This window comes from Lipophrys pholis (assembly GCF_963383615.2).
Source record: "Lipophrys pholis genome assembly, chromosome: 19".
In the NCBI taxonomy this organism is placed as follows: Eukaryota; Metazoa; Chordata; class Actinopteri; order Blenniiformes; family Blenniidae; genus Lipophrys; species Lipophrys pholis.
Genome location: NC_137647.1, coordinates 21,022,010 through 21,046,388, shown reverse-complemented (window position 1 = coordinate 21,046,388; position 24,379 = coordinate 21,022,010). Strand labels below are relative to the sequence as shown.

At 45.5% G+C, this 24,379-nt stretch overlaps 1 protein-coding gene across 2 annotated transcripts; it reads right to left on the bottom strand.

The window, feature by feature from the left end:
- Window positions 1-949: 949 nt before the first annotated feature.
- LOC308125017 (disintegrin and metalloproteinase domain-containing protein 11-like) lies at window positions 950-24,379 on the bottom strand. 2 transcript variants are annotated; one of them, XM_080488466.1, is made up of 26 exons: window positions 23,799-24,379; window positions 23,124-23,314; window positions 19,640-19,716; window positions 19,232-19,298; window positions 16,599-16,681; window positions 16,422-16,485; window positions 16,283-16,343; window positions 15,275-15,456; window positions 14,889-14,960; window positions 14,495-14,661; window positions 14,303-14,387; window positions 13,081-13,171; window positions 12,496-12,547; window positions 11,939-12,038; window positions 10,977-11,048; window positions 10,648-10,740; window positions 8,327-8,407; window positions 8,185-8,235; window positions 8,048-8,111; window positions 7,835-7,940; window positions 6,107-6,226; window positions 5,864-6,032; window positions 4,814-4,925; window positions 3,944-4,034; window positions 2,096-2,113; window positions 950-1,067 (listed from the first exon to the last, which is right to left on the bottom strand). In XM_080488466.1, the coding sequence occupies exons 1-26, from the start codon at window positions 23,836-23,838 to the stop codon at window positions 1,052-1,054; spliced, it is 2,325 nt and encodes a 774-aa protein (XP_080344592.1). In that variant the 5' UTR covers window positions 23,839-24,379; the 3' UTR covers window positions 950-1,051. The 2 variants fall into 2 exon arrangements, with proteins under 2 accessions (XP_080344592.1, XP_080344593.1); XM_080488467.1 differs by lacking the exons at window positions 2,096-2,113; window positions 3,944-4,034 and having other exon boundaries at window positions 4,804-4,925; window positions 23,799-24,265.

The following is a 24,379-nucleotide window of genomic DNA, read 5'->3' as shown; positions in this document are numbered from 1 at the left end:
GTAAGTAAAACCTCCTAAAGCGCAGAAACATTGGGCCCGAAGGCGATGGCGCTCGCACGCTCAGACACAGATTAGTGGAATGTGTGTTGGTCGGTCTGTCGTGGAAAACACTAAGTTGCGGTCTTTGCTGCTTCATAGTTCAGTTGAGTTTTTTTTGAAATGATCCCAAAACCATAACACCGAGTTCCTCCCATTTGTTTTTTTTTTCTTTTAACCTGAAAACTTTTGTGATAAGTAGGAGCAGGAGGAGGAGGAGGAGGAGGAAGAGGAAGAGGGGTTGGCAAGAGGGACGCCTCAAGTTAAGGACTAACAACAACATCGACTTCTTCTTTGATCGTCTTTCTTCAGCCTCTCTTTTTTGGAAAACATGCAAACAATCCGATGTAGGATCTGGTACATTTTCTCTGTGCTGGCTGCGCAGGAAACGATTCCCGGGGTGCTTCACCCACAAGAAAAACTCAGCAGCTCCAGGTTTTTCTTCCTTCAGCGTCGTTCAGAGGCTCGCTGGATGTGCTGCTTCCGTTTGGTTTGTGTGCAGGGAGGCAGAGGTCCTAATCCATTGGTCCGTTGTTGATATGTTCTTCACCAGACTGTCCAAGATGTGAGAAGAGAGAGGCAGGCAGGCGCACACACACACACACACACACACACACACACACACACACACACACACACACACACACACACACACACACACACACACACACACACACACACACACACACACACACACACACACACACACACACACACACACACACACACACACACTCCTGGCAGGAGCCACATCAGTCCGATTAGGCCGGTGTGGCGAGAGGACGAAGTCCCGCAGGACGGACGAGGGGAGAAGATACGACGGTGTGCGGCGGGAATCGGAAGAGGTTCGGAGAAATTCTGGGACTGTAGTGGAAGACTTTTCTTTTTCTTGTCTTTTTTCTTTTTTTTTTTTCCTTCTCAATGTTCCCCTCTTCATCAATGTGGAAACGACACAGTGCGAGGAGGAAGACGGAGGTGGACAGAACACAGAGACAGAGAGAGACACACAGAGAGCTTATCCTCCACCAGATCTGAAAGAGAAGAACGTTTTAAAAAGTCAACGACGGGAGGAAATCGACAAGGAAAAGATGATTTCACCGTGAATGTAAGACGATGACGATGGACATAAAAAGACAAGTGTAAAGAGACAGGAGGAAGAATTGGGGGGGACCAGCGATCTGCAAACCTTCATGACCAAAAGAGACTTTTTTTTTGTTTTGTTTGTGATTTTACATTAAATGAAATGTACCTGGAGCCGCAAAACAGCTTTAAAATGAGGCACAGCTTCTGAACTTTTCTCTATACTGCAGTTCTGAAACAAAAACTGTATCTTATGAAGGTTCAAGTACAATTTAGGACGGTCAACATTACATTACATATTCAGCTGTCTTTGTACCTGATCATTTTGACATTTTTTAAAGTAAACTAGAATAGAATAGAATAGAAATACGTTTTAAATCCCAGAGGGAAATTCCGTTAAGCATTGATACAATCAGGATAAATAGAAAGAAAAAGCTGAATATCAAATAAGACAGGGTACAAATTAAATATTAATATATACAAGACTAAATGGTGACAAAGATAAGCACAGAAAGGATAACAGAGTTAGAGACACATGGCCACAAGAAGGAAGGACTTTTTAGTCATTTTAACCATTTTTCCAACTTGTTTTCTTTTTAAACCTTTTTTTTCATTTTCAAACTTCTAGTCACCCCCCAAGTTTAGTTATTGTTATAGCTTTTTCTTTTTTTTTTAATCAAGAGACAAAAGTCATTTTGAAAACAACTCTGGTGTGTAAATAAAATAGAAATCAAACCAAATGTTTGTTTGGGGGTAATTTAGTGAAAGCTTCAGGAGCCACTACAGACGGGCCAAAGAGCCTCATGAGGCTCCAGAGCCGCAGGCTGAAGACCCCCCCCCCCCGGGGTAGAAAAATAACACAATGGGGTGAATATCTGAGCTCTGGAGGAATAAATGAAACAGCTGAGGGATGAGATGAGATGATAATGGATGTTTAGATATTCCGGAATGTGACTCCATCAACGGGGCAGAGCAGTACCTTCCTCTTCGAATGTTCCTGCATCCCAGGAGTGTTGGAAAGACAGAGACGAGAAATTGTGTCAGAAAAAAGCAGAAAAGAATTCTCACATTATTATCTTAGTTTACCGCTGAAGTGTTTGTCAGAACGATCATCTGATGGCATTAAAATATAGCAGGTGAGGAGAAGAATAATCCACTCGACAGAACTATACTCTATTTAAAAAGAAAAACGATGATAAAAGAGGAATAAGTGAAGCTTAAAATAGTTTTTTAATGATTGTAGCATACATATTGGGGTCCTCTATACCCAATTTCCAATTTCCACAAGTAAAACCCTTGACCCCGCGGATACAAACCAGTAAATATTACTTATTTGAAAACAATATTTTAGTGTTTATATGTGCATATGGTATGAGGACGTATGTTATTATCTGATTTAAAAATTTTAACTCATCCTTCAAAATAAACTTGTCTTCCTCTTCTCAATGTGTTTTCTCATATGAATTTGTGGTTTTCCAATAAAATCCAATCACTTGAATCAAGTAAAGTGCATGAAATGTCAAATAAACCTTCTTTTCTTCTAAAATACAACTACAAACAATAACATATTGGGATAGTTTGACTTGAGATATTTAACATGAATCGTTTTAAAACAAGTCCCTCGAGATTGCTGAAGTATTACTTATTGGGTAAATTCATCTGAAAAAAAGTGGGATGAGACATTTTGACAAAAAAGACCAATAAACTTGGTAAGATTTTGAGTTCTTTGCAGCGTAAATCCCGTCATGCAATTTTATTGCCTTCGGATCCCAACGAAAAGGTTTCAATATAAAATTCGTTGAGGAATCCAGCATCAGCCAAGATTAGCGTCTCAGGCACACGGACCAGGTGATCGTGTTACTTTTACTTTAATAAAATACAAATGACTTGTTCTGTCTTTTATTAAAGCGCCTGGTGGCCGTGATTCGTCCCACTCACTCCAGACACTCAAGCGATTACTACACCCGAGCACAACGAGTGAGAATTCCCTTTAATCGGTTAAACATTAACCGGTCCCGTTTTTGTTCTCTGCTGTCGTGGTTGTACTCGGTCCAGTTACAGCCACATGCAGCAGCTGTTGCACAAACACCTTTACAGCCTGCTGGTGCTTTTTTGCAGCAGCAGCAGCAGCAGCAGCAGAAACAACCACTCTGAGAGAGCGGAGTGACAATGACAATGAAACTTTTCTGCTTACAGCTCATGCACACATGCACCAACGCCGGTCTGTATCCCTGAAAGGAGCGACTGCGTGCCACTGAGCATTGCTCTCATCCTGAAAACTATCCTGCAGCAGCAGCAGCAGGTCCTTTGAGGCTCAGACCGTACGGAGTGAACAACAGCCAAGCATGCAGAGGTGGAGGAGTGCAGGAGAAGCGCTGGCGCAGGGGGGCGTTTGGGGTCAGGGTGGTTCCTACAGAGAAGAAGGGGTGCAGGCGTACAGAGAGCTCTGTGTCAGTACGGGGAACCTCCAGTGGATTAAGTAAGAACAAGTCGACCTGCGAGAGGATTTATATCTGAGGTGCGCCCTGGCGTTACTACATCAAGCTGTTGTAGTGACGGAGGGCGGAGGGAGGAAAGATGCAGAATGAAGCTCGGCGTTGATTCGAAGTTCAATAACACGGATTTGATGTTCAGAACAGACTTTTAAAGCCAAAAGCGGTTTAAGCACTAAGCACATCTCCGACTCCACTCCCTTGGTTTCTCTCCCTCCCGGCGTCGGGCAACGAGCTGCAGGCGGGGAGTCTGTTTCCGGAGGGGGGGTTAGAGCGGGAGGGGGTCCTTCAGGTTAGAAGCAGACAGTTACACAAAGGCATGCCAGAGCTCTTACTTAAATCCCCATCCTGTCCCCCCTAGGACTATAGCTGCCAGGAGAATAGCACCTGCGATGGACCCTATTATGATATTGGTGCCACTGGGACCTGCGCAGAGGAAGGAGGGAGGAGGAGGAGGAGGAGGAGGAGGAGGAGGAGGAGGAAGAAACAAAACAACACCACTAAAAAACACACATCAGAGGACAGCATCAACACTGTACATCAACCACATCAACTACAGAGAGACAGAAAGAGAGAGAGGGAGAGAGAGAGAGAGGCAGATGGTGAGATACCTGCAGACAGACAGGGAGATGGAGGGCAGGAGGAGGAGACCAGCACAGAGGGTGGAGATGGGTGAACGGGCGGGCGGGCGAGCAAGGGGGGGGGGGGGGGGGGGGACAACAGTTACATATAAAAAAAGAAAAGGAAAGAAAAACCAGAAAGGAGAGAATGTTTGATTACTTTGTTCTCATCCCCCCTCTCCTGCTCTTTCAGCTGGACACCCTCCTGCTCAGGGGGGTTCTGGCTTTTATTGACCCTATAAGAGCAGCTGCTCAATGGCTATGTGTCAGTGGCAGGCTGCAGGAAAATAAGGAAGACACTTGAAAATGGGCAATACACAGTATCACACACACTCTTCCAATATCAAAACCGCGATGGAGCAGGAAAGGAAACATGGCGTGTGCTCTGGGTTACCGATATGGATTTCCTGAGAGTATTCAGGTATTCATCTTTGAGTGTGGGGGCAAAACGTGACATTCTGTACACAGAGAAGCTCCAGTGATGACGGGCAGAGACTATGAAGGGGAAATGAAAGGCAGAGAGAGAGAGAGAGAGAGAGAGAGAGTGAGAGAGAGAGAGAGAGTGAGTGCAGAGCTGCTATGGACCTTTCTTCTCGGGGCCCGTCGGGACCGTCGGCTCAGGGATGGGATCAAACACGCTGCAGTCCTTCCCCGTGTAGTCCCGGTCACAGATACACTTCACCTCATTGCTGCAGGTCTGTAGGTGTGAGAGAGGAGAGGACTTGATTGCCGAAAGGAAGGAGGCGGAGCGGACAGGCGTGAGAAGTGGGAGTCAGCCATTTCTTCAACCGTGGGCCTTCCAGTCCCAACGTCTCACGCATCGATATCTTGAAATATCGAGACTGAGGCTGCGTTCACACTGCAGGAAAATGCAACCCCATTCCGATTCTCCGCTGACCAACGTCCCATCTGTTGTGTGACCATGTGAACGCTCCAGACCCAGGCCTCGATCATGTGTAGTACCAAATGGCGTGTTCCAACACTGCCGTCTGAACGGTCACATGTATGAGACCCTCCAGGTCACTGAGGTGAGACTGTGAGTAGTGTCTTGTCTTGACAGTTGTGACGAGAGATGCTGACAGATGTGTTCAAACGTCGTGAAGCTTTGGATGGATTCTGTGTCCTTGAATCTCCTGGCGTCACAATCCCACCACTGCCACCACTCCTATGGATCCAGCAGCCGCTGCTCCACGAGAGGCCACCGTTAAAAGCTCTGCGCTCTTCTTTTCTCCATCTGCTTCTTCTCGGATCTCAGCGAGAAATCGGAATCAAGTATCAAGACCTGCAGTGTGAACATCGCCACGGCGACAAAAGGTCACGATATTTAGGACTTTCCGTCATGGATTGGTTCAGACATCGCTGTTCCTAAATCAGCAGGAGGCTTTTTTGGAAGAAAGTCCGGAGCTACTTGTTTGGTGTAGAGCGACGTTTTGGACGGCTGTGCTCACACCTCCACCAATCACAAAAAGTAACCCAGCAGCTGCGCCAGAGTTTGTTTTTGAACTGAGCCTGACAGGTGTGATCACAGAGTTTTACTACACCCAATGAGCGGAGATGAGGTGTTTTGGGGAAACATGAATAATTGAAAATCGGTCTGATTTGAACCCAGACGTCATCTTATGGTTTCACTTTTACCCCGTGATCAGAACAGATGCGTCCAAAGTTGGATCCGGCACACGAGCTGAGGTTGAAGGCGGCCACAGGGAGGCAGCGTCTTTCCAAACACATCATGTTGGGGCCACAGGGAGTGCCGTCCTCCACGTACCCCAGGTCTGAGCCGTCCTCCAGCAAAGCATGACCTCCCCTGTGCAACGGATCCGCACACGTTACAGAACCGCGGGGACACGGATCAACCGGTGCTGGAGGTGAGGGGCTTACCTGCAGTCCAGGTACTTGTTCTGGTGATAGAGAGTGAAACTGGTCACTTCCCCCTGCAGGTCTCCAAACTTTGGCTTCATTGTTGCATTGGCACAGAACAGGAAGCCACACAGAACGTCTCTGAAGCAACGAGAAGGGAGAAAACGGTGGACGTGATCACTTTTTAAAACCCTCAAAGAGTTTGAATTCATACCATTTCTTTTACGTCAATAGTCTCTTCAAAACACAAGTTCATACTGGGTATACTCAAAACCATTTTAATCTCCCACTTTGTAACACATTTATTCTTTTTAAAATCAAAACTCGGTTTGTTTCCAGGTAAACATTATTTTCATATAACATATTGTTTTTCTGAGAAATCTTTCTTGAAGTTCACTGAAAGACTTTTGTTGACAATAAATTTAAAAGCAGTTTAATAGCAGCATTTATTGCTATTTTTGATTTACATGAAAATACTTTTTTGTGTGTTTTATTTAATACTTTTTACTTGAATTGGAGTATACAGTATATGAATTTAAACTCTAGTACAAATTTCAATTTTTTATTTTTTTTTCAACTCTGGTAATCACTCAAGTACCTGAACAGTAATCTAATATGCTTTTTAAAGTATATCAAATTAGACATACAGCACATAGTCATATTTTCTATCATAGGATTTCGTAAAAGTCAGTGCTGTCAAATGATTCACATTTTTTTCATTAGATTAATCACAGGATTAATGGATTAGTTTAAATTAATTACAATTGAAATGTTATAAATTTTTAATCTGTATTAATCACGTTTCATGAGCAAACAGATTCTAGAATGAAAGGCATAAGTTCCTCTTTCTTCCTTTTTCAGCAGCTACTGAGACAAACAAACTTGTTGACATTGTCCGAGGGGAGCGCAGACCGCTTCCTATTTACAAAGTTGCTGCAACTGAGCAACTCAGCAATTTCCCATCCAGAGGGTCAACGTCCCTCTTTAGCATCTCCCGTCTCACGCTGGTTCTGTCACTACTGGATCGAATGCCCATTTGTGCTACGGCATGTCTACTTGGACAAACTGCCAGAGACGTTTTTCTGGGATTTCAAGTCATTCTGCATTAACGTGATGATTCTGACAGCCCTAGTAAAAATACTAAAGCACAGCTGATGTGCCTGAACCTTTATAGGATAAAACACGTAAGACGCAACTCTTTGTTGACAGAAGCAACTGATGTAGACTAAACAAGTGTATTCACAAAACTTTTCTTCACTATGGGGGGGGGGGGGGGGGGGGGGGTTCTCCCCTGCAAAGACGGCTATGGAGCGCTCCTACTGAGCATGCGCATCTCCTCCACTATAAATAGTTCCTTCTGTCTCCAGTGAACAAACATGGCGGCCCAGTAGTGATATGACTCGCGGTCTGTATTCTACTTCTATCGTCCATATCAGTAGTTTTCTAGGTGAGACTCTACCCTGATAGCATCAGATTTGTCATCAGTCCATACGAATGTCGGCTTCTCTCCATTTTGTTCACGTTTATAGTGTATTGTTCTCTGCACACAAGTCTGTGTGCTTTCATTACAAAAACAAGCGCCAGCGCCCTCCCATGGCCCACCACACTAACTACATCATTGTCACTGCAGCAGTGTAAAGCCAACACTGTTTTTCTTAACGTATTCAGTCTTGTCACATGAAACGTTGTCGTATAAATGGGGCATTAAAGTGAACATACAAGTGAAATGGACCGAGAGGTGTAACTCACGGCTTGTTGCACTGCAGCCACCCTTGACCCTCAGGACCGGGGCCACAGTTTCCTTTCTCTGTTCCCTCAGCGTTCAGCTTCTCATAGCAAAACCTGTCGGCCGAATCTGCGAAGGCAACAAAGACACTCCTAGACTCCAGCATGAAGAGTGACGATAACCCAGAATGTTTTGGAGGAAGGAGGAGCCGTGCGGTGAGTGAATTATTTACTCACTGTAGCCCCAGAGTCCCCGGCACTGCCCGTCACGAGTCCTGCATCGCCCACTGTAACATCGGCCCTGTCAAACGGTCGCAGGTCAGTGACGTACTACAGATAGAACTCCAAGCTGGTAGAGACAAACTGGCTCCTACCTGACTGCTGTCACATGTGTAACCATCCAATTTGTGGACATTGTGAGGACACTGTAAATAAATAAACACACAGTTTAATCTATTGAATTTAGGTTTTTTTAAATAGTTTTTTTTTCCAGAGTTCTAAACAAAAGAGGGCGACCTGGCTGGAGTCTCCGGTGCAGGTTTCAGGGATATCACAGTCGTTCACAGCCTCTCGACACACCGCGCCTCTCAGCTCGTACTAGGAGGAGAATCAAAACACATGTTGGAGTGTTTTATAAAACCACTGAGCCAGGCCGTTAATCCACAACTGCATCAGGAAGAGCATCCGGCATAGAAACATGGAGATCACACCATTTTGTTTTATCGTAAAAGAGACTTTTTTACAACGGAATGTAATTGTAAGGGAAACAAATTAAAATAGTAAACAGAGCAGTAGTGACAGCTGGAGGCTGCCGAAGCCTCTAATTTCAATGTTTCTTCTCCTACACAAGCTTTAACAACAGAATAACCATAATGTTAAATTCATTAGAGAATCTGACATATTTGCTATGTGTGAGACTCTACAGTTTCACTCTTGAGCTTCAGCAGGTTTACTTGGATTTGAAATTGAACTACGAGATGTGATGCAGTGGCCTTAATCGTGGTGAGATTAAATTCCCTTTATAGAAACTGTCATGCTTCAAAACATTACATGTGTGACATGTAGGGTTTGATTCCTTATGTGTCCCAATGGATGGTTGGTGTGTGAATGAGTGTTTGAATGGGTGAATGTGACTAACAATGTAAAGTGCTCAAGTGGTGTATAAAAGTGCTGTATAAGTGAAATCCATGTACCATTTCATACACAACCATTGATCATACATTTCTATGGTATATTAGTCAAATTACATAGACACGGATTCAGTTTTTTGCATCTTTTCCACGCTTAAATGATTCAGATAATCAAACAATATTCAACATTAGTCAAAGATAACACAAGTAAACACAAAATGCACTTTTTAAATGAAAGGTTTTATTAATGAGGAAGAAAAAAATCCAAAGCTACATGGCCCTGTGTGAAAAAAGTGTTTGTTCGTGTTGCTAATGATCGTGTTGTGTTTTTGTTGCTCAGTTCGTGAAGTTAGTTAGTTGATCTAGTTTAGTTTAGTTTAAAATTTTGAAGTCGGCAATCGGGAGTGAAGAGGGTTTTGTGTGTCATGTCGTCCTGCCATGGTGTTCCAGTTTGTTGTGTCACAGTAAAAGCCTTCGCTGGCAGCAGCTGATATGAATGCAGAAGCAGAGTCTGTTGTTCACACTGCCTCTCCCTTCGTCACAATACATCGAGGACCCTGCCAACCCAATCCTGTTGCTCACGGCATTACTCGCATTCAGTACCAGTGAATTAACTGCACCCTAATGCACAATACTTTTCCTCAGAGTTTCAGGAGCACTCTGTTTTTAAGAGCAAAAAAATATATAAACATATTCACTAATTAATGCAAATCAACACATTTATTTACATTCATTCAATAAACAGTCACAAGAAAAACAGTGTTTCTCTTTTTGACCAGGACTCGTCCTTTGACAGCCAAATGAGTCTATTTGTGGTTGTTGAGCTTTTTCTAACCATCTCGCTCTTCTGGTTCAACTCGACATGGATCTTGCCACTATTGTTGAATTTGAGTTCCAGAGCGTCCGACAGGGAGAAGTAATGCTCTTTAGCAAAGTGGAAGAGAGCGCTAAAAGTTTCAGCCTCTTCCTGGTGAGAGTTGAGACTGTCTCGCAGGCCCTGGACCAACTCCTGTGTCTCTGTCAGGAGTTGGTCCTTCATCTTTTTTTTTTTTCATGTGCTCAAAAAGGCACAAATCCATAAGAAGAAAAAAAAAAGTCAATTCTTATTGGATGATTTGGAAACTTATGCAATTTCATAGAGTCAATGTTTCACGTGAATTCAACATCCATTACAGGTCAGTTATACTGCTTAAACAGGTCTGTCGGACTGCTTTCATTCACCTGCGTAATATTTCTAAAATCAGAAACAGGTTGACTCCGAGTGACGCTGAAAAACTAATCCATTCATTTGTTACTTCCAGAATAGACTATTGTAATTCCCTATTATCAGGGTGAAACCGTTTTAAAAAGTCTTCAACTGATTCAAAATGCTGCAGCTAGAGTCCTGACAGGAACCAGCAGATCACTTCACTCCAATATCGCTTCACTGGCCTCCTGCTAAATCCACAATACAATTTAAATTATTTGTTTAACTTATAAAGTTCTTAACAACCAGATTCCATCCTATCCTATATATATATATATATATATATATATATACATATACAGTACATACATCATCTCCAGGTTCCATTAGAAAAATATGTTGGATGTTAATTTAACTGAAACCTTCAATATCTGAGCTCTTATGTGGTTTTTAAATGCTCAGTCGCTCTCCTTTCTCTCATAGGTTTCTAATCCCTGTGCTTGTACTGGAGGCGGCCTCACCTTGCAGCCCCTGCAGCAGAGCCCGTTACTGCACATGGCATCGTGGGTAAGCGTGCACTTTTTACAGCAGGCTCCTCCGCTGCGAGCACACTCCTGCAGACACACACACACACACACACACACACACACACACACACACACACACACACACACACACACACACACACACACACACACACACACACACACACACACACACACACACACACACACACACACTGATATAAAATCTGTGCCATCTGGAGCTTGTACATGGACATGATGTGGCGGCGCTGCCCATCTGCAGGAGGAGCTGCAGTTAAAGAGCTGGTGTCAAGATGGCTACTCACCACCTGGGAGCCACAGTCACACTCCTCCCCTGGCTCAACGAAGCCATTCCCACACTCAGGAGGGTCCAACAGCTGAGGCACACACACACACACACACACACACACACACACACACACACACACACACACACACACACACACACACACACACACACACACACACACACACACACACACACAGAGGAGTGAAACACAGTTGTTACATATTGTGGAGTGAAAGACACATTAATATTTTACATTTTCACTTTGGGTGCTTATATCTAAATATATTATATTGATAGTCACCATCAGGGGACATAAATAGATGGACATGGTCAGGAGCAACACTCAGGGAGGCTGCGGTGTTTAAATGATGGTCATTTGATATGAAGAGATCCAAAGTGTGCAAAGAAAATCTCATCCAAGCCGCTTACTGGCAGAAGCCACCTTAAACTGTCGATTTATGCCTAAATCTGAACCTGGCTCACCAGACCAGCCGTGTATTTCCAAACTTCTTTTTCTTTTCTTTTTTTTCCGGACCAGTTTACGTAAACCCTCTAAATTTTATCCTGTGAAAATCCCAGTAGATCAGCAGTTGATGAAATAAGAAAAAAACATGTCTCACACTAACCACCACGCCATGTTCAATGACGCTTTTTTTGTTCTCCATTGTCATGCTTTATTAGAACTTGAGCAGGTCATGTGACCGTGTGCATTGACACACTGAGTTCATGTTATGTAATTGGCTGATTGGCTGTATGCGTTTCAGCAGGTATACCTAATAAAGTGGCCGGTGCAGATGCATGCAAAGATTTGTCGTCCTTTTTAATCAAGTGATTGGTTAAATTAACTGAATGACTAATATTGCCGGCGGTTGTTGATGATGAGAAGACCTTACTGAAGAGATTTGACGAAAATAGCCAATGTTGACTAAACATGCATTTGAAAGTGATAAACAAAGCACATGCCCACGTGGCCCTCACCTTATTGGGCTTGTTGAAGAGGCAGCTCGCTCCCCCCTGGAGCAAGAACTGGATGTACTCGTCAACGCTGCAGCGAGAGAACTTTCTGGGCAGATAGAATCTGCGATCACAAAAAAAAAAAAACACACACACGGAGATCAAGATAATATGCGACGAATTCCATTAAATGAAAACAACACAATGTTTTCGTGTCACTGTGGGATGCCAGATCTGCTGTGGGTGTCTGCACCGTCAATCTGACAGTAATGTTCCCATCTGTAGTACGGTATTACTCAAACGTATAACTGAAACCTGCATTGTTCCATCTGTGAGGGAGGGCCGGCTCCGGCCCAGCAGTACTTGCATTAATGTGTTTAATTCAGCGTTTGTGATTACTACACTTGAGCGCCGTCGTCTGACGTTTTTTGGCAAATTTGCCGCGGGCGTCAAGCACAAGCTGTGAATCTCGTCGGCTAATTGGGGATCGAGCGAAGTCCCAGCGTCTCTCTGCTACAGGTGTTTAATTGTTTAACTGAGTGAAATGAGCGGGAGGGAATTGAAGCTTCCGGGGATTTTACCCGGTGTCTTCCATGATGCAGCCCACCCAGGCATCTGGACAGCGACAGTCTCCTGCGAGGAACAGACAGAGGAGGAGTGCAGATAAGAACATGTACTGTATATATATATATAAAAAAAAAAAAAGAATAATAATATATATATATATATATCTATATCTGACAAGACAAACTGTGACCCGGACTTATGGCTCGAGGAGCTTTTATAAATAGGAAAGAAGAAAGCCTTTCTATAGCGCTGATTCTAGGAGTGTCCAGTGATCTCCCGTCCTGGCGCTGAATAATGGCGCTGACAGTTCCTCCACATTAATCACAGAGCCCATTGTTCAGTGCCAGTGATGCTTTTAACCACCATTTGCTCCTTCTTGGATGCAGGTGACTAATCACCTAATAGAGAAGTCTAATTACAGAAGAAAACGGCCGGACAGGGACACCAACACCCGACACCTCCACCCACGCCACGAGCTTCATCTGCCGCCGTCCTTCTCACTCTCGTCTCAGGCTTCCAGGACTGAAACGGCTCAGAGGCAAGTTTCTTTTTTTTTTTTGGGGGGGTCGTGGCGTCATGACAGCTTCCTGTTGTTTTACCTGCAGAGTTCCGGACGTTGTTCCACCTCATTCCGATGTTCTGGCCCAGACTCTGGCACAAGGTGATCGCCATTGCTCCCACATTACCGTACTGAAAGACAGACACACAAAACATTATGAATCAAATCAATGATTGCTTCTTTTTTGGAATATCAGGGAACGATCGGGATTTGGACCGTCACATTCAAAGTGGTGGTCAATTTAGAGACTCCAGTTCACCTAATATGCATGTAACCCCCCCCCCCCAACAAACTCCATGCATTATATTTATTTTATATTGACATATACGATAGATTATATATAAATTTCAAAAGACAGAATTAACTGAAATGAATTATGTTTCCATGCACTGAGCATTCATGTCGGAGAGGCTGAACCAGGAACTGGAGCGACTCCAGATTCTGGTCTCCTGGAATCCCTCCTGGGCCAAGCGCCTCATTTGGGTGAAGTTTGCTCACAACTCTCCTCCGTGCTCCTCCTCTTTGTCTTGGGTGTCCCCGGCTCTAGAGGCCGAGGTCTGCAGGGGCTCGTGTCCGTCAGAGCAGACGGATAAAATTCCATCCACAAGCCTGACTGGCGTCGTTTCCTGGCGCCTCCTTACAAGGTTGAGAAATAAGTCTGGCTCTCAGACCAAAACCATGAGCTTCTGTGGAAAACATCATCCTGTAACGTCTCCCCCAGATTCATTGGCCGATTCCAAAGTGTCCAAAATCATAAATGACTGTGCTGCAAAACTCCGTTTTTCCCTGATCCATGAGGATCCACTTGACTTTTCCACATCAGCTGCCTGAAACCTGTGCGCTCCAGCCCCCTGGTCCGTCGCCCTCGCCGCCTCCTCCACGCATCGTACAAGGTCAGCCAGCGGACACAGTCCAGAAACTGCTGGCCGTTAGTAGGAGGGGGCGGGAATTGCAGTACCTTGTTGAATGGGAGGGCTTTGGTCCTGACAAGCACTCCCATCGGCTCCATCCTGAGCAGCCAGTGACGAGGGTTCTGGTCAGCAGCGCTTCTGTCAGTGTAAAGTTTGTGTCTCTGACCTGCTTTGACTCTTTTCCGGTTTTATTTTGATACTCTCCTGCCTTGTCTCTGCGCAATTGCCCTTGATGTCTGTCTTTACTCAATAAACTGTAAAACTCTGACTTGCTTGAGTCTGCCTCTGGATTCAAAGCTTTTGAAGTTTGGAATCAATCCCTGACGGTGTCGAAGCTTTTTTTTTCCTCACCTCGTTGATTCCCCCTCCTCTCGTAAGCGAGCACACGCCTCCCGTGAAGGCCGTCCCGCTGCGGGTGCTGTGAAATGTTCGCCCTCTGAGGGAGAAGAAAAAAAGCCAAAGTTCCTTTAAAAAAAATAAAACAAAATAAAAGATCCCAAATTAAAACAAACAAAATGTGACGTGATGTGACTCTTGTCTTACGAGAAGAGATGGACAACGTCACTCTGCTCTCTGATGTTGTCTTTCCGGTACTTCATGAAGTTCTGCAGTGTTACCAGCGGGTCTTCCACCACCGGCATCATGTTTTTAGAGGACCACGTCTCCATGGCAACCAACACGATCCTGGTGTTCAGCTGTTCCTGATAGATCTGCGAGACGACAAAGTGCCCATCAGGATGCTGCTTCGTTGGTGCGACGCGCTATCGGGGGGATAAATCATCTCCAAAGGTGGAGACGGCACACACACACACACACACACACACACACACACACACACACACACACACACACACACACACACACACACACACACACACACACACACACACACTGGCTGACAGTGGGAGGATTATGTTCCTCCAGACAAAGGTCTTACCGTATCTGCCGTGTTTACCACAGCTTTGGCAAAGTTCTTGGTTTGGCTTCTCGAGCTTCTCAGCTGTGCAAACTGTGGAGAGGCGAAGACGCACAGATGGCTTAAAACAGGCGTCGTATACGCACAGACGTGCACACAGCAACGCATATTCGTGCAGTGTTGTGCAAAAGTTTAAGGCAGGTGTGTAAAAAAATGAATAAATAAAAAAATGCTATGTATTTATGATGCAAGTCTTACGGGACAGTCTTCAGGAGGCGGGAGAAAGAAAAATGGGGTACTGGCCCTCAAAGAGCCCCAATGAAATAGAATGTGGCGTCTGTCTGGTATCACATGAGGAGACTCACACACGCCACGCGTCAGTCCAACCCAGCGTCTGTTTCACTCACCATGTCGTAGTCGTTGACGACCATCAGCTCGATGTATTTGGTCTCAGTCTGGACGGACGGCTTGCGGACGAATCGCTTCGATCGCCTCAGACCCTGCGGCTGCAGCTGCTCCCCGGTTCGGTCCGTCCTGTCGTCACGACCGTCGCCTCCTCTGCCGTCGCCCTCCTGGTCCTCTGTACATTCTGCACACAAAGACAAGCAGAGCCGCACGCCGTCAGAGGGACGTGACAGAACAGCACTGTAAAAAAAAAAAGCAACAAGTCCAGTTTTACATTAAGGGAAGAACTGTCATTCCAGAATTGGAGGACATTTTGAAAAAATAAATCTTCTCGTTCAATCTTCTGTTATGTATTCATCAATAATAGGTCATGACTGATTGGCTCAGCTCAGGCATCAAATGCATAATTAATATCACACGTTTTATGTGTTATTTGCTATATTTAGTGCAATCACAGTGACGGTTGCAAATGAATTCTAACGTTAACTTTTTCTCAGGGATAGAAACTAGATTAGATTAAACTCGTTCAGTAAAGGAAAAAAAATAATACATTTGTTTTTTCCAAATAGTTTCAATCACAGTGTTGCGTGAGGCAGAGTGAGACATTCACGCAACAATGATATAAAACGATTGAAGAGATACTGCTGCTCTGCTCCTGCTGTTTGATGACGTCATTTTCATTTTGTCACGTGACTCACTGTTTTCTTCTTCTATGATGCTAAAACTGTTCTGCTTTAAAATATCATGTTGATTTAAACAAATCAAAATACGAAATAATACAAAAACTGTGTAATTTTAGAGAGAAAAATAGCATTTAAGGAGGTACTGCAGACACATTATATATTTTAAATCAACATTTTCTCCCATTTTTCTTAAAAAAAATAATTGGTGTCAAGATAAGTTTCATTTACTCAAAAATGTGCATGTTTTAATATTTTGTACATGGGTTCTAAAGAGTATCATGGCTGTTAAGTTTTCTGATGAATCACAGGTGTGTTTGTTTTGTGTACCTGGGCAGTGTGGAGTCAGTCTGACATCAGGCATTCTGCGGATTAAGTGAACACCGTCATCCTGAAGCAGAAGACACCCAGATTAAGTCACAAAGGCAACAGAATCCCCATTGAACACCTCTTTCCAGTAAATATTTACCTGATTGCTGCCATTGTGAAGCGGCTCAATCCCATAGGAGAAGAAGCCGTCAGAGAACATGCCGCTGAGGGAAAACAAGGCCACGGCAGTGAACAGCAGAGCAGGATGGAGACATGTGGAGGTTTGGGGACTTGATTGTGAAAGCGGAAGTTGCATGGATTTGATTGTGAGACTCACCACAGGCCGTGGCAAGTGGACATCGCTGCCCAGGTGTCCGGTAAACCTCTCAACCTGCCCTGGTAGTAGCAGTGCTCACCTCCCTGTGGACAGAACCGAATCAGTAAACCCACTGCTTTCCCACTTCATTGGATATCTGCACGGGTCAGCACCGAGGGAAAACCTCTACCTGTGCCACTTCCCTTGGCACCCGAAGGACTAGTCACTGTCACTGACTTCACTTTAAGGAAAATGTGTATTTTTTAACTGTAAAAAAATATATAATTATGAAATAAACTGCTTGATAACAACTGATGCTGAAAAATGTTTTCTTGTTTTGCACCAATAAACGTACACTACTTGAATCTGCACTGAAGGGAGGATGTAGAAGTGAACAAAAATAACCGATAGGATACAGTAATGTTGGGAAATAAAGAATTCATATGTCCTCCTGTATCATAACTGCCGACCACACATTAAACCAACGACCACCGTGGGAAAATATGCATGCCCTAAAACAAACTACTTCAGTTTAATCATCATCAAGTGAGGACTTCAGGCTTTGAGTTATTTATTTTCTCCAATTCAAATAACAACAATTGATTAAAACACTGTGAGCGAACATGTGGTGGGAGTGTAAACTGCCTGTCAGCCGGTGTAAGTGGGGCATCACTGATCTTCAAGATCCGGCAAGGAAGCAATCCGGCAGATATTCCCTCGAGACGCCAACAGGGTGCATGAAAGTTAATTGCATAATGGGTGTATTGAGATTACTTGTATAACAAACTGAAGTCAGTATTTTTTATCAGGACAAGTGGGAAGAAAAAGAAGAAAGAAGAAGCCTGGTATGAACAGCTCGGGTCAGTGGTGTGTTTCCACTCTGAACCTGAATCAGAGTGTTTTGATGAGCGGAGAGGTGTGATGGCAGTTTGCCCCGAAGCACATCCCGCCTGCCATGTCCAGCTGAGCGCCAATCTGGTCAGACTACAGGCCTCCGCTCCCTCCCGCTACAAAACTGATCGCCCGAGGACACACACACACACACACACGCACGCACGCACGCACGCACGCACGCACACACACAAGATTAACAAAAAATAAAAAATTGAAATAAAAAATATCACTCATCCCTCAGAGCTCATCCTGCTTTTGTATGAACTGACATTTTACTCCGTGTTTCCCTCCTCTCGCGCCCTCTCTCTATTCTCTCTCTCTCTCTCTCTCTTTCCCTCCTTTCTTTCATTCTCATCGCTGCCAAGAACTTAATGACGCTGCTGAGCTAACTGGTTGCTATGGAAACAGACGAGCGATTGGTCAGGAGGACTGGAGGAGAGAGTTGGGAACAACTGTGGGTGGGGGGAACACACGTAGGGCTGGCGGGCTGGATGGTTGGGTGGCTCGGTGGGTGCTCCGGGATGGGGGGGGGGGGGGGGGGGGGGCAGAGAGTGACACATCTTGTCCAGAAAGGAGTAAAGAGAAAAAAACATGAGCCGCAGATTGGTGAATGAATTTCACTTATAATATAGCGCTTTCCCCACCACTTTACATTCTTTACCACATTCACCCATCCACACACACACACACCAATGTAGGCGGCAGGGAATCGAACCTGCAACCTCCCGACCGAGAGACGACTCGCTCTACCAATGCAGAGGAATGCAGTGACATTCCTCCGCTCCATCCTGAGGTCCTGACAAGCACCCGTCTGAGAAGATGTCAGGGTTTTCTATCTTCTGTCTACTAACTCCCCCTCGGTGAGGCTGGCGGCTTCTCAGCATTTTTCTTGGCCGTCTGAGAAACGGCCTCACGCACAAGAAGTAGAACCGACAGGCAGAGCCATGTATGTCAGTGCTAGAACGCTGTATACACGTTCCATAAATAGATCAAACGGCAGGATGAGATCAAACTGCAGAAGCATGAAAAGAAAAAGAAAACCAAAAATCAAACAACTACAGAAATCACATGAAAAAAATAGCCTTCAAAGAAAACATAGGAACAAAGACCTTCCAAATACAATGACCCAGAGGAGAAGGGTTGCTTCAGGTGGGAATGGAGCTGGGGTTATTTCCTCAGAATAATGAATGAAAAAAAAAAAAAAAAACCATGACAAAAATATAAAGAGCCGCTTTTAAAAACTGAACACGTCGCAAATGTTCCACTTTTCAAAGTAAAAGACTCTTTTGTGAGCGTTGAGTCAACAGATTTAGCCAACAAACCCGTTCCACTTAGTGTGAGACTGAACGCGTTACAGAACCTCCGATTTTAAAATAGCTTCAAACACTACGAGAGCGAGGTAGATTTGATCAATCCTGCCCACACGGCACAACAAACCCACTTCAAAAGAAGCGGCAAAGCATCGACCACAGTCTGGGGAGATCCACCACATCCACCACATCCACCGCTCGCCGACTCAGCTGTGCAGGAGCTACTTGAATCTTCTCGTACGATGAGCTAGAGACCAGTTGAGGATCAAATCTGACAAACTTTTTTTTTTATAAATGAATTCACTGGCAGCGGCTCCAGTGTAAAAGATGACAAAGTCTCAGTTTTCTGCAGCCAAACAACTGAGCTGGTCGCTCTGGTCGCCTCATTAATAAGCTGATTTCTCTGCCAAAGCACAAGTTCCCTCACCCAAACCCAAAGCCGGAGCTTACCACGGACTGCGAGGCCGTGCCGTCCTGCTTAAAGTGCCGTTCAACGTAGTCTGAAGACAGGAGGTGACTGCAAAGAGAGCAGAGAGAGAGAGAGAGAGAGAGAGACGCTTTTTTTTTTTTGTCACAATCTTTTTTCTCTCCTCTAATGCAAGAAGGAATAACACGTGGCGTTTAATCAAATCGGAGAACTTCATAAACATCCTGCAGTGTGTGCCAAATCTGGATTCCCCATCTTGTCACACAACAAAACCCGAGGCGCTAAGTACATTTGCTTAAGTGCAGGGAAATGCTAATTTGTACAGCTGCAGTGAATGAAGAAATCCTACTGATGTGATGCGAGAAATCTAACAACAACAACAACAACAACAAAAAGAAAAAAAGCTGATGATTTTGGAGAGTGATACTAACTGGTTTAGTTCCAGGTCCAGAGTGAAGGTGCGTCCAAAGGCTTCTACCTGGAAACAGCTCTGAGCCAAGTGGACAGGCTGGGGACAGGAAACACAAACAAACAGTTACAGAGGAAGATTTAATGAATTAAAAAACAAAACAAGCCCGTGTGACTCCGTCAAATCCAATGAGTGATTCTGAAAAAAATAAAAATAAAAAGTCTCATGAATAATTCAGGAGGAATCGATAGTGCACGCTCTGGAAGCACCTCAGAGGCTGGAAGATGATGATTGATAGAGTGTTCATTGATCAGAGCTGATGGGAGGTTTTTCTGCGGAGGATGGATGGAGGGAGACCGAGCAGACGGAAAGGAGGAGGAGAAAACTTCACTGGTCTCGTCTATATTCGGCCATGTTGTTGCGATGTCCCTGATGGACCGCTGCCCGAGCTTGGGAGGTGAGGAGACAGCAGGGGGCCAGGAGAGAGGGGGAGAGAGAGAGAGAGAGAGAGAGAGAGAGAGAGAGAGAGAGAGAGAGAGAGAGAGAGAGAGACAGAGAGACAGAGAGAGAGAGAGAGACCCACCACAGACGAACAGCGTGTCTCTTCAGCGGCTTCATCTGTGCCAGCGTGGCTTTAATGTCCGTCTGGAGGAACCAGGCTGCAAGTGAATCACGGGGCTTTTACAATAGAACAGGAATTATTCCCTCCACTGAGCCCAGACAGCAGATTTCTTACTACTGTCTTGGAGAGGCTGCCGGGCTCTGTCACAGTACAGTACCACACTGTCACTGCTTCACATTGGCTGAACGTCGCCAAAATACTTTTTGAACTGAAACTGTCAAAACCGGCCGTCGTTGACCTGAAGGTCAGTCTGGGAAAACCCCAAACTGCACGCCATTGAGCGCCGCCCAGAAACACTGAAACGGCGGCCATGGAATGTCGTCGAGCAGTGGGGTGTCCAAACTCGGCCCTCGAGGGGCCGGCGTCCTGCATGGTTTAGGTCTCTCCGAGTTGCGACAATAAGGGGCTCGTTATTGGGCTTTTTTTATTTTTTTTATTTATTGGTCCCAACCTTGGTGATGACATCATCATTCGATCCAGGTTTGCTGAAGCAGGGAGAGAACATGCAGGACACCGGCCCTCGAGGACCGAGTGGTGGAGAGGTCAAACCAAAACTCACTTGTTCATCAGACCAACGCTCATCATAGACTTTTCTTAGTATTTGCACTTATCTGGCCTGTCTGCCACTCTCTCTCTCCCTCTTCTGTTCCTCTCTCTCCCTGTCCTATCCCATGTACTTCTCCCCCCAACCGGTCAAGGCGGATGGCCGTCCTTCCAGAGTCTAGGGTCCGCCCCACGCTTTCTTCCTGAAGAGGGAGTTCTTATGAACCTCTCTCCATGCGAGGGAGTTTTTCCTGGCCACTGTTGGTTGTTACACCTGCTTGCTTTTGGAAAGGTTTAGTTGGGTCCTGTTGTCCTCTATCATTGTAAGAGCGCTTTGAGATGTTTGTTGATGTGATTTGGCGCTTTACAAATAAAATTGAATTGAATTGAATTGAATTGAATTGTTCATCTCATCAAGACTCAAAAAAATCCAACCAGAAGTCTGCAATTTGCCTTTCAAAATAAGACGTCCACCCAAATCTTTGTCCCTTGCGCAGACGCCATCTGCTCTGAGGGCGTCTGGCTGAAACTGCTTCATGAAGCTGTTGGTCAGTTTTAAATTTCACTGCTTCCTTTAAGATCCGGGATATTTTCCAGCACATCAGCAACAACAAAGTGGAATGTTGTGTTTTCAGCGTCCCAGTGTGCAGATTTCTCCTCCTCCATGTTTTCTTCAAATCAAAGCTTCGGTCTTCCTCCTCTTCAGCGCCGACATTTTTTTTTTTTTTTTTCTTCAGATTTTAATGTCGAGGTTGCATGTTCTCCAAACTTCCTCCCATAATATGAATGAATGCCAACGAGCTGGTGTTTTCAAAATAGTCCGTGTGTGTTTCTCTCTGGTGGTTCCTGACCAGAGTGTGTCTGCTGTGTCCAGTCCACCAAGTGTGTGTGTGTCAAAAGATGGACGGATGAGCTCCTTCTGTTGCAACTGCACCCAAAACTGCCACGAACATGAATGATGAGTGTCGCTTCCTTCCAAACACTTAGAAAGAGGCGATTTGAAATCTCCAATTTCCGTTTTAATTTTGGGGGGGGGGGGGGGGGGGGGTTTGGGACTGTGGGAGAAAGTTACAGTGAAAAAATCTGCACAGGCACAGGAAGAACATGCAAATCCACAGAGAAAGCCACTACGCCTGATCCAGTGTATCGAATGCAATAATAGATAAATCAAAATCCACCTGAAATGAACACGACCAGTAAGCAAATCGGTTGTCCAAAGAAATCATTTCGTCTCTTTTCAACGCAGCGTGATGCAACAGAAAAGAAAGAAGAAGTTCATCTCGTCTCCTGCTGCTTCTAAAATTATCCCCCATTTCAGGCATTTTAAATATTTAAACAAAACAAAACAGTGCACAGCTAGAAGGGTGTGTGTGTGGGGTGTGTGTGTGTGTGTGTGTGGGGGGGGGGGGGGCTGTTTCAAAGCCTTTCAGAAGCCTCTGAAACTGTTTAACTTCCAGTTTTATGACCCTAAAAAAAACGTATTTGACCATGTGTGCACCTGGACTAATGTGCTCGTTCACAACCGTTTATGTGAATCACAAGCAGAGAGAGCAAGGAACAGGGGGGGGGGGGGACCAAGCAGCACTTCTCACACAGGCCTGTTTTATAATTAATGGGGACATACTTCAACACACCACTGAATAATGGAGAAGTCGGTGGGCTCAGCGCGGCGCCCAGATGATCGGACGTGATGACTGAATATTTCAGGAGGATCTGAGCTTTTGTCATGTGGAGATGGTGGACACACACACACACACAAGACACACACACACACACACACACACACACACACACACACACACACACACACACACACACACACAACACACACACACACACACACACACACACACACACACACACACACACACACACACAGTTTATTCATAAACTTTGCATTGGCCTCAGCACTTGTTTGCCAGATGTTGTGTCTTGATGTTTGGGGAGACACATTGAGGGTAAAAACCAAACAGGCAGCAGGTCTTGGTAACACCTCCAGCTTTTTCTGTGAGACTTGCAGCAACTAAGTGGGTCAAAATTTACACCGAGTGAGAAACGCAGCGAGACGCCTCCCTGCACTGTCACCCCGGTGTAACAGGCCGGAGCTGCAGGAGGAGCAGCCGTGGACACGACAAAACCAGCCCCCCCCCCCCCCCCCCCCCCCCCCCCCCCCCCCGTCCTCAGAGACTGTCCTGGGGGAAGTCACGCCCACATACGAGGATGCACGCTCACAATTCATTTGAATTTGACCCAGAAAAATGACATCGTCCACCTACAGCAATCTTTTTTAAAAAAAAATTCTCTCTCGGCGTGTGAAAAGACATCTGTGCTGAGTGCTTACCAAGGTGTCCCCTCCACTGTTCTTCACCCTGGTATCCAGGAAGTCATGAGCCATTTCCTCCTCCGACTTGGTTTGCTGCACCAGCCGCTTTGGATACGTGACCTCGGTCGTGATATCTCCACTACCCGATCGGCCCGGCGGGAGGAACCAGTCCCACATGCTCCCATCCTGCACCGGGGCCCTGTCCACACCTGCAGGAAGAACAGGAGGAGGGGAGACCTCTCAGCTCCCACCGTGAACAGAACAGGATAGTCGTTTTCTTTAGGGCTGAATGTTTGGTGACATCATTTAACACAATGTTAATACTGTTTATTCAATGTGTGTGGAGGTGGACGGGGCCTGGGTATTAAAATTTCAGCATTCAATAATCAGGATTTGCCTCGTGATTGACAAGTTATGCAATTTAAAATGTGTTTTGGGGGATCAACACACAAGATCAGGCAATGGTGGAAATGTGTTGATGCAGCAAATCCACCGGACTGTGAGCAGGATGGTGGTTTACATCACTGCCTGAGAAAAGTGCTTGTGATGGGGAAAATATGAGGATGCACAGAGGAGGAAAAAAAGGGGTTCTCCTGCACTTGATCCCCTTCTCTCTCTCTCTCTCTCTCTCTCTCTCTCTCTCTCTCTCTCTCTCTCTCTCTCTCTCTCTCGCTCTCTCTCTCTCTCTCTTACCTGAGACTGCAAGCCTCTCGCCCACTGCAGCAAAGACCATGAAGCACCACAACCGCCAGCATGATCTTCACACATTCCCCCGGATTAACCGCATCGAGAGCCGCAAAAACAGAAGAAAAATTATGTCACGATGGAGGATGGAGATTAAAAAAAGAAAAAAGCGCACCGCGGCTCCGCTGGCGAGGATCAGAAGTAAATGTGCTAAACATCGGACGATGCGCGTCCCCTCAACTCTCTCTCCTCTCCTCCTCCCAGCTACGGATCATTTAGGATTTGCATATCAGAAAAAGGAAGAAGAAGAAGAATCCCGGGCCTGGTGATCGATACGGGCCTGATTGATCAGTGAGGAGAGGGTGACGGACGGGAGAGCGCGCGCCGCGGACGCATCGCTCCGTCGGGGCGTACGGATGAGGCTGGATGTGTGTGAGTGTGTTTGTGTGTGAATCTGCGCTATGCGGAAACGGAGTGATGGCAGAGCGGAGAGAAACGCGTCGGGTCTGCGGTGAGGAGGACACGTGGGACCGTGGTACCCTCCCTCATCCCGGCCAGCCTCCGCCTCCCGTTGCCATGCAGCTCTGCGC

Bases quoted from the DNA above. Each gene is read 5' to 3' on its own strand.
- LOC308125017 (XM_080488466.1), bottom strand. From the start codon at position 23,838: ATGGTCTTTGCTGCAGTGGGCGAGAGGCTTGCAGTCTCAG. The intron at 15,457-16,282 runs GTACACAAAACA...CTTTGTGTGCAG, and splicing joins ACTGACTCCACACTGCCCAG to AATGTACAGAGGACCAGGAG. The intron at 14,662-14,888 runs GTAAGACCTTTG...GTCGTCTCGCAG, and splicing joins TGGTAAACACGGCAGATACG to ATCTATCAGGAACAGCTGAA.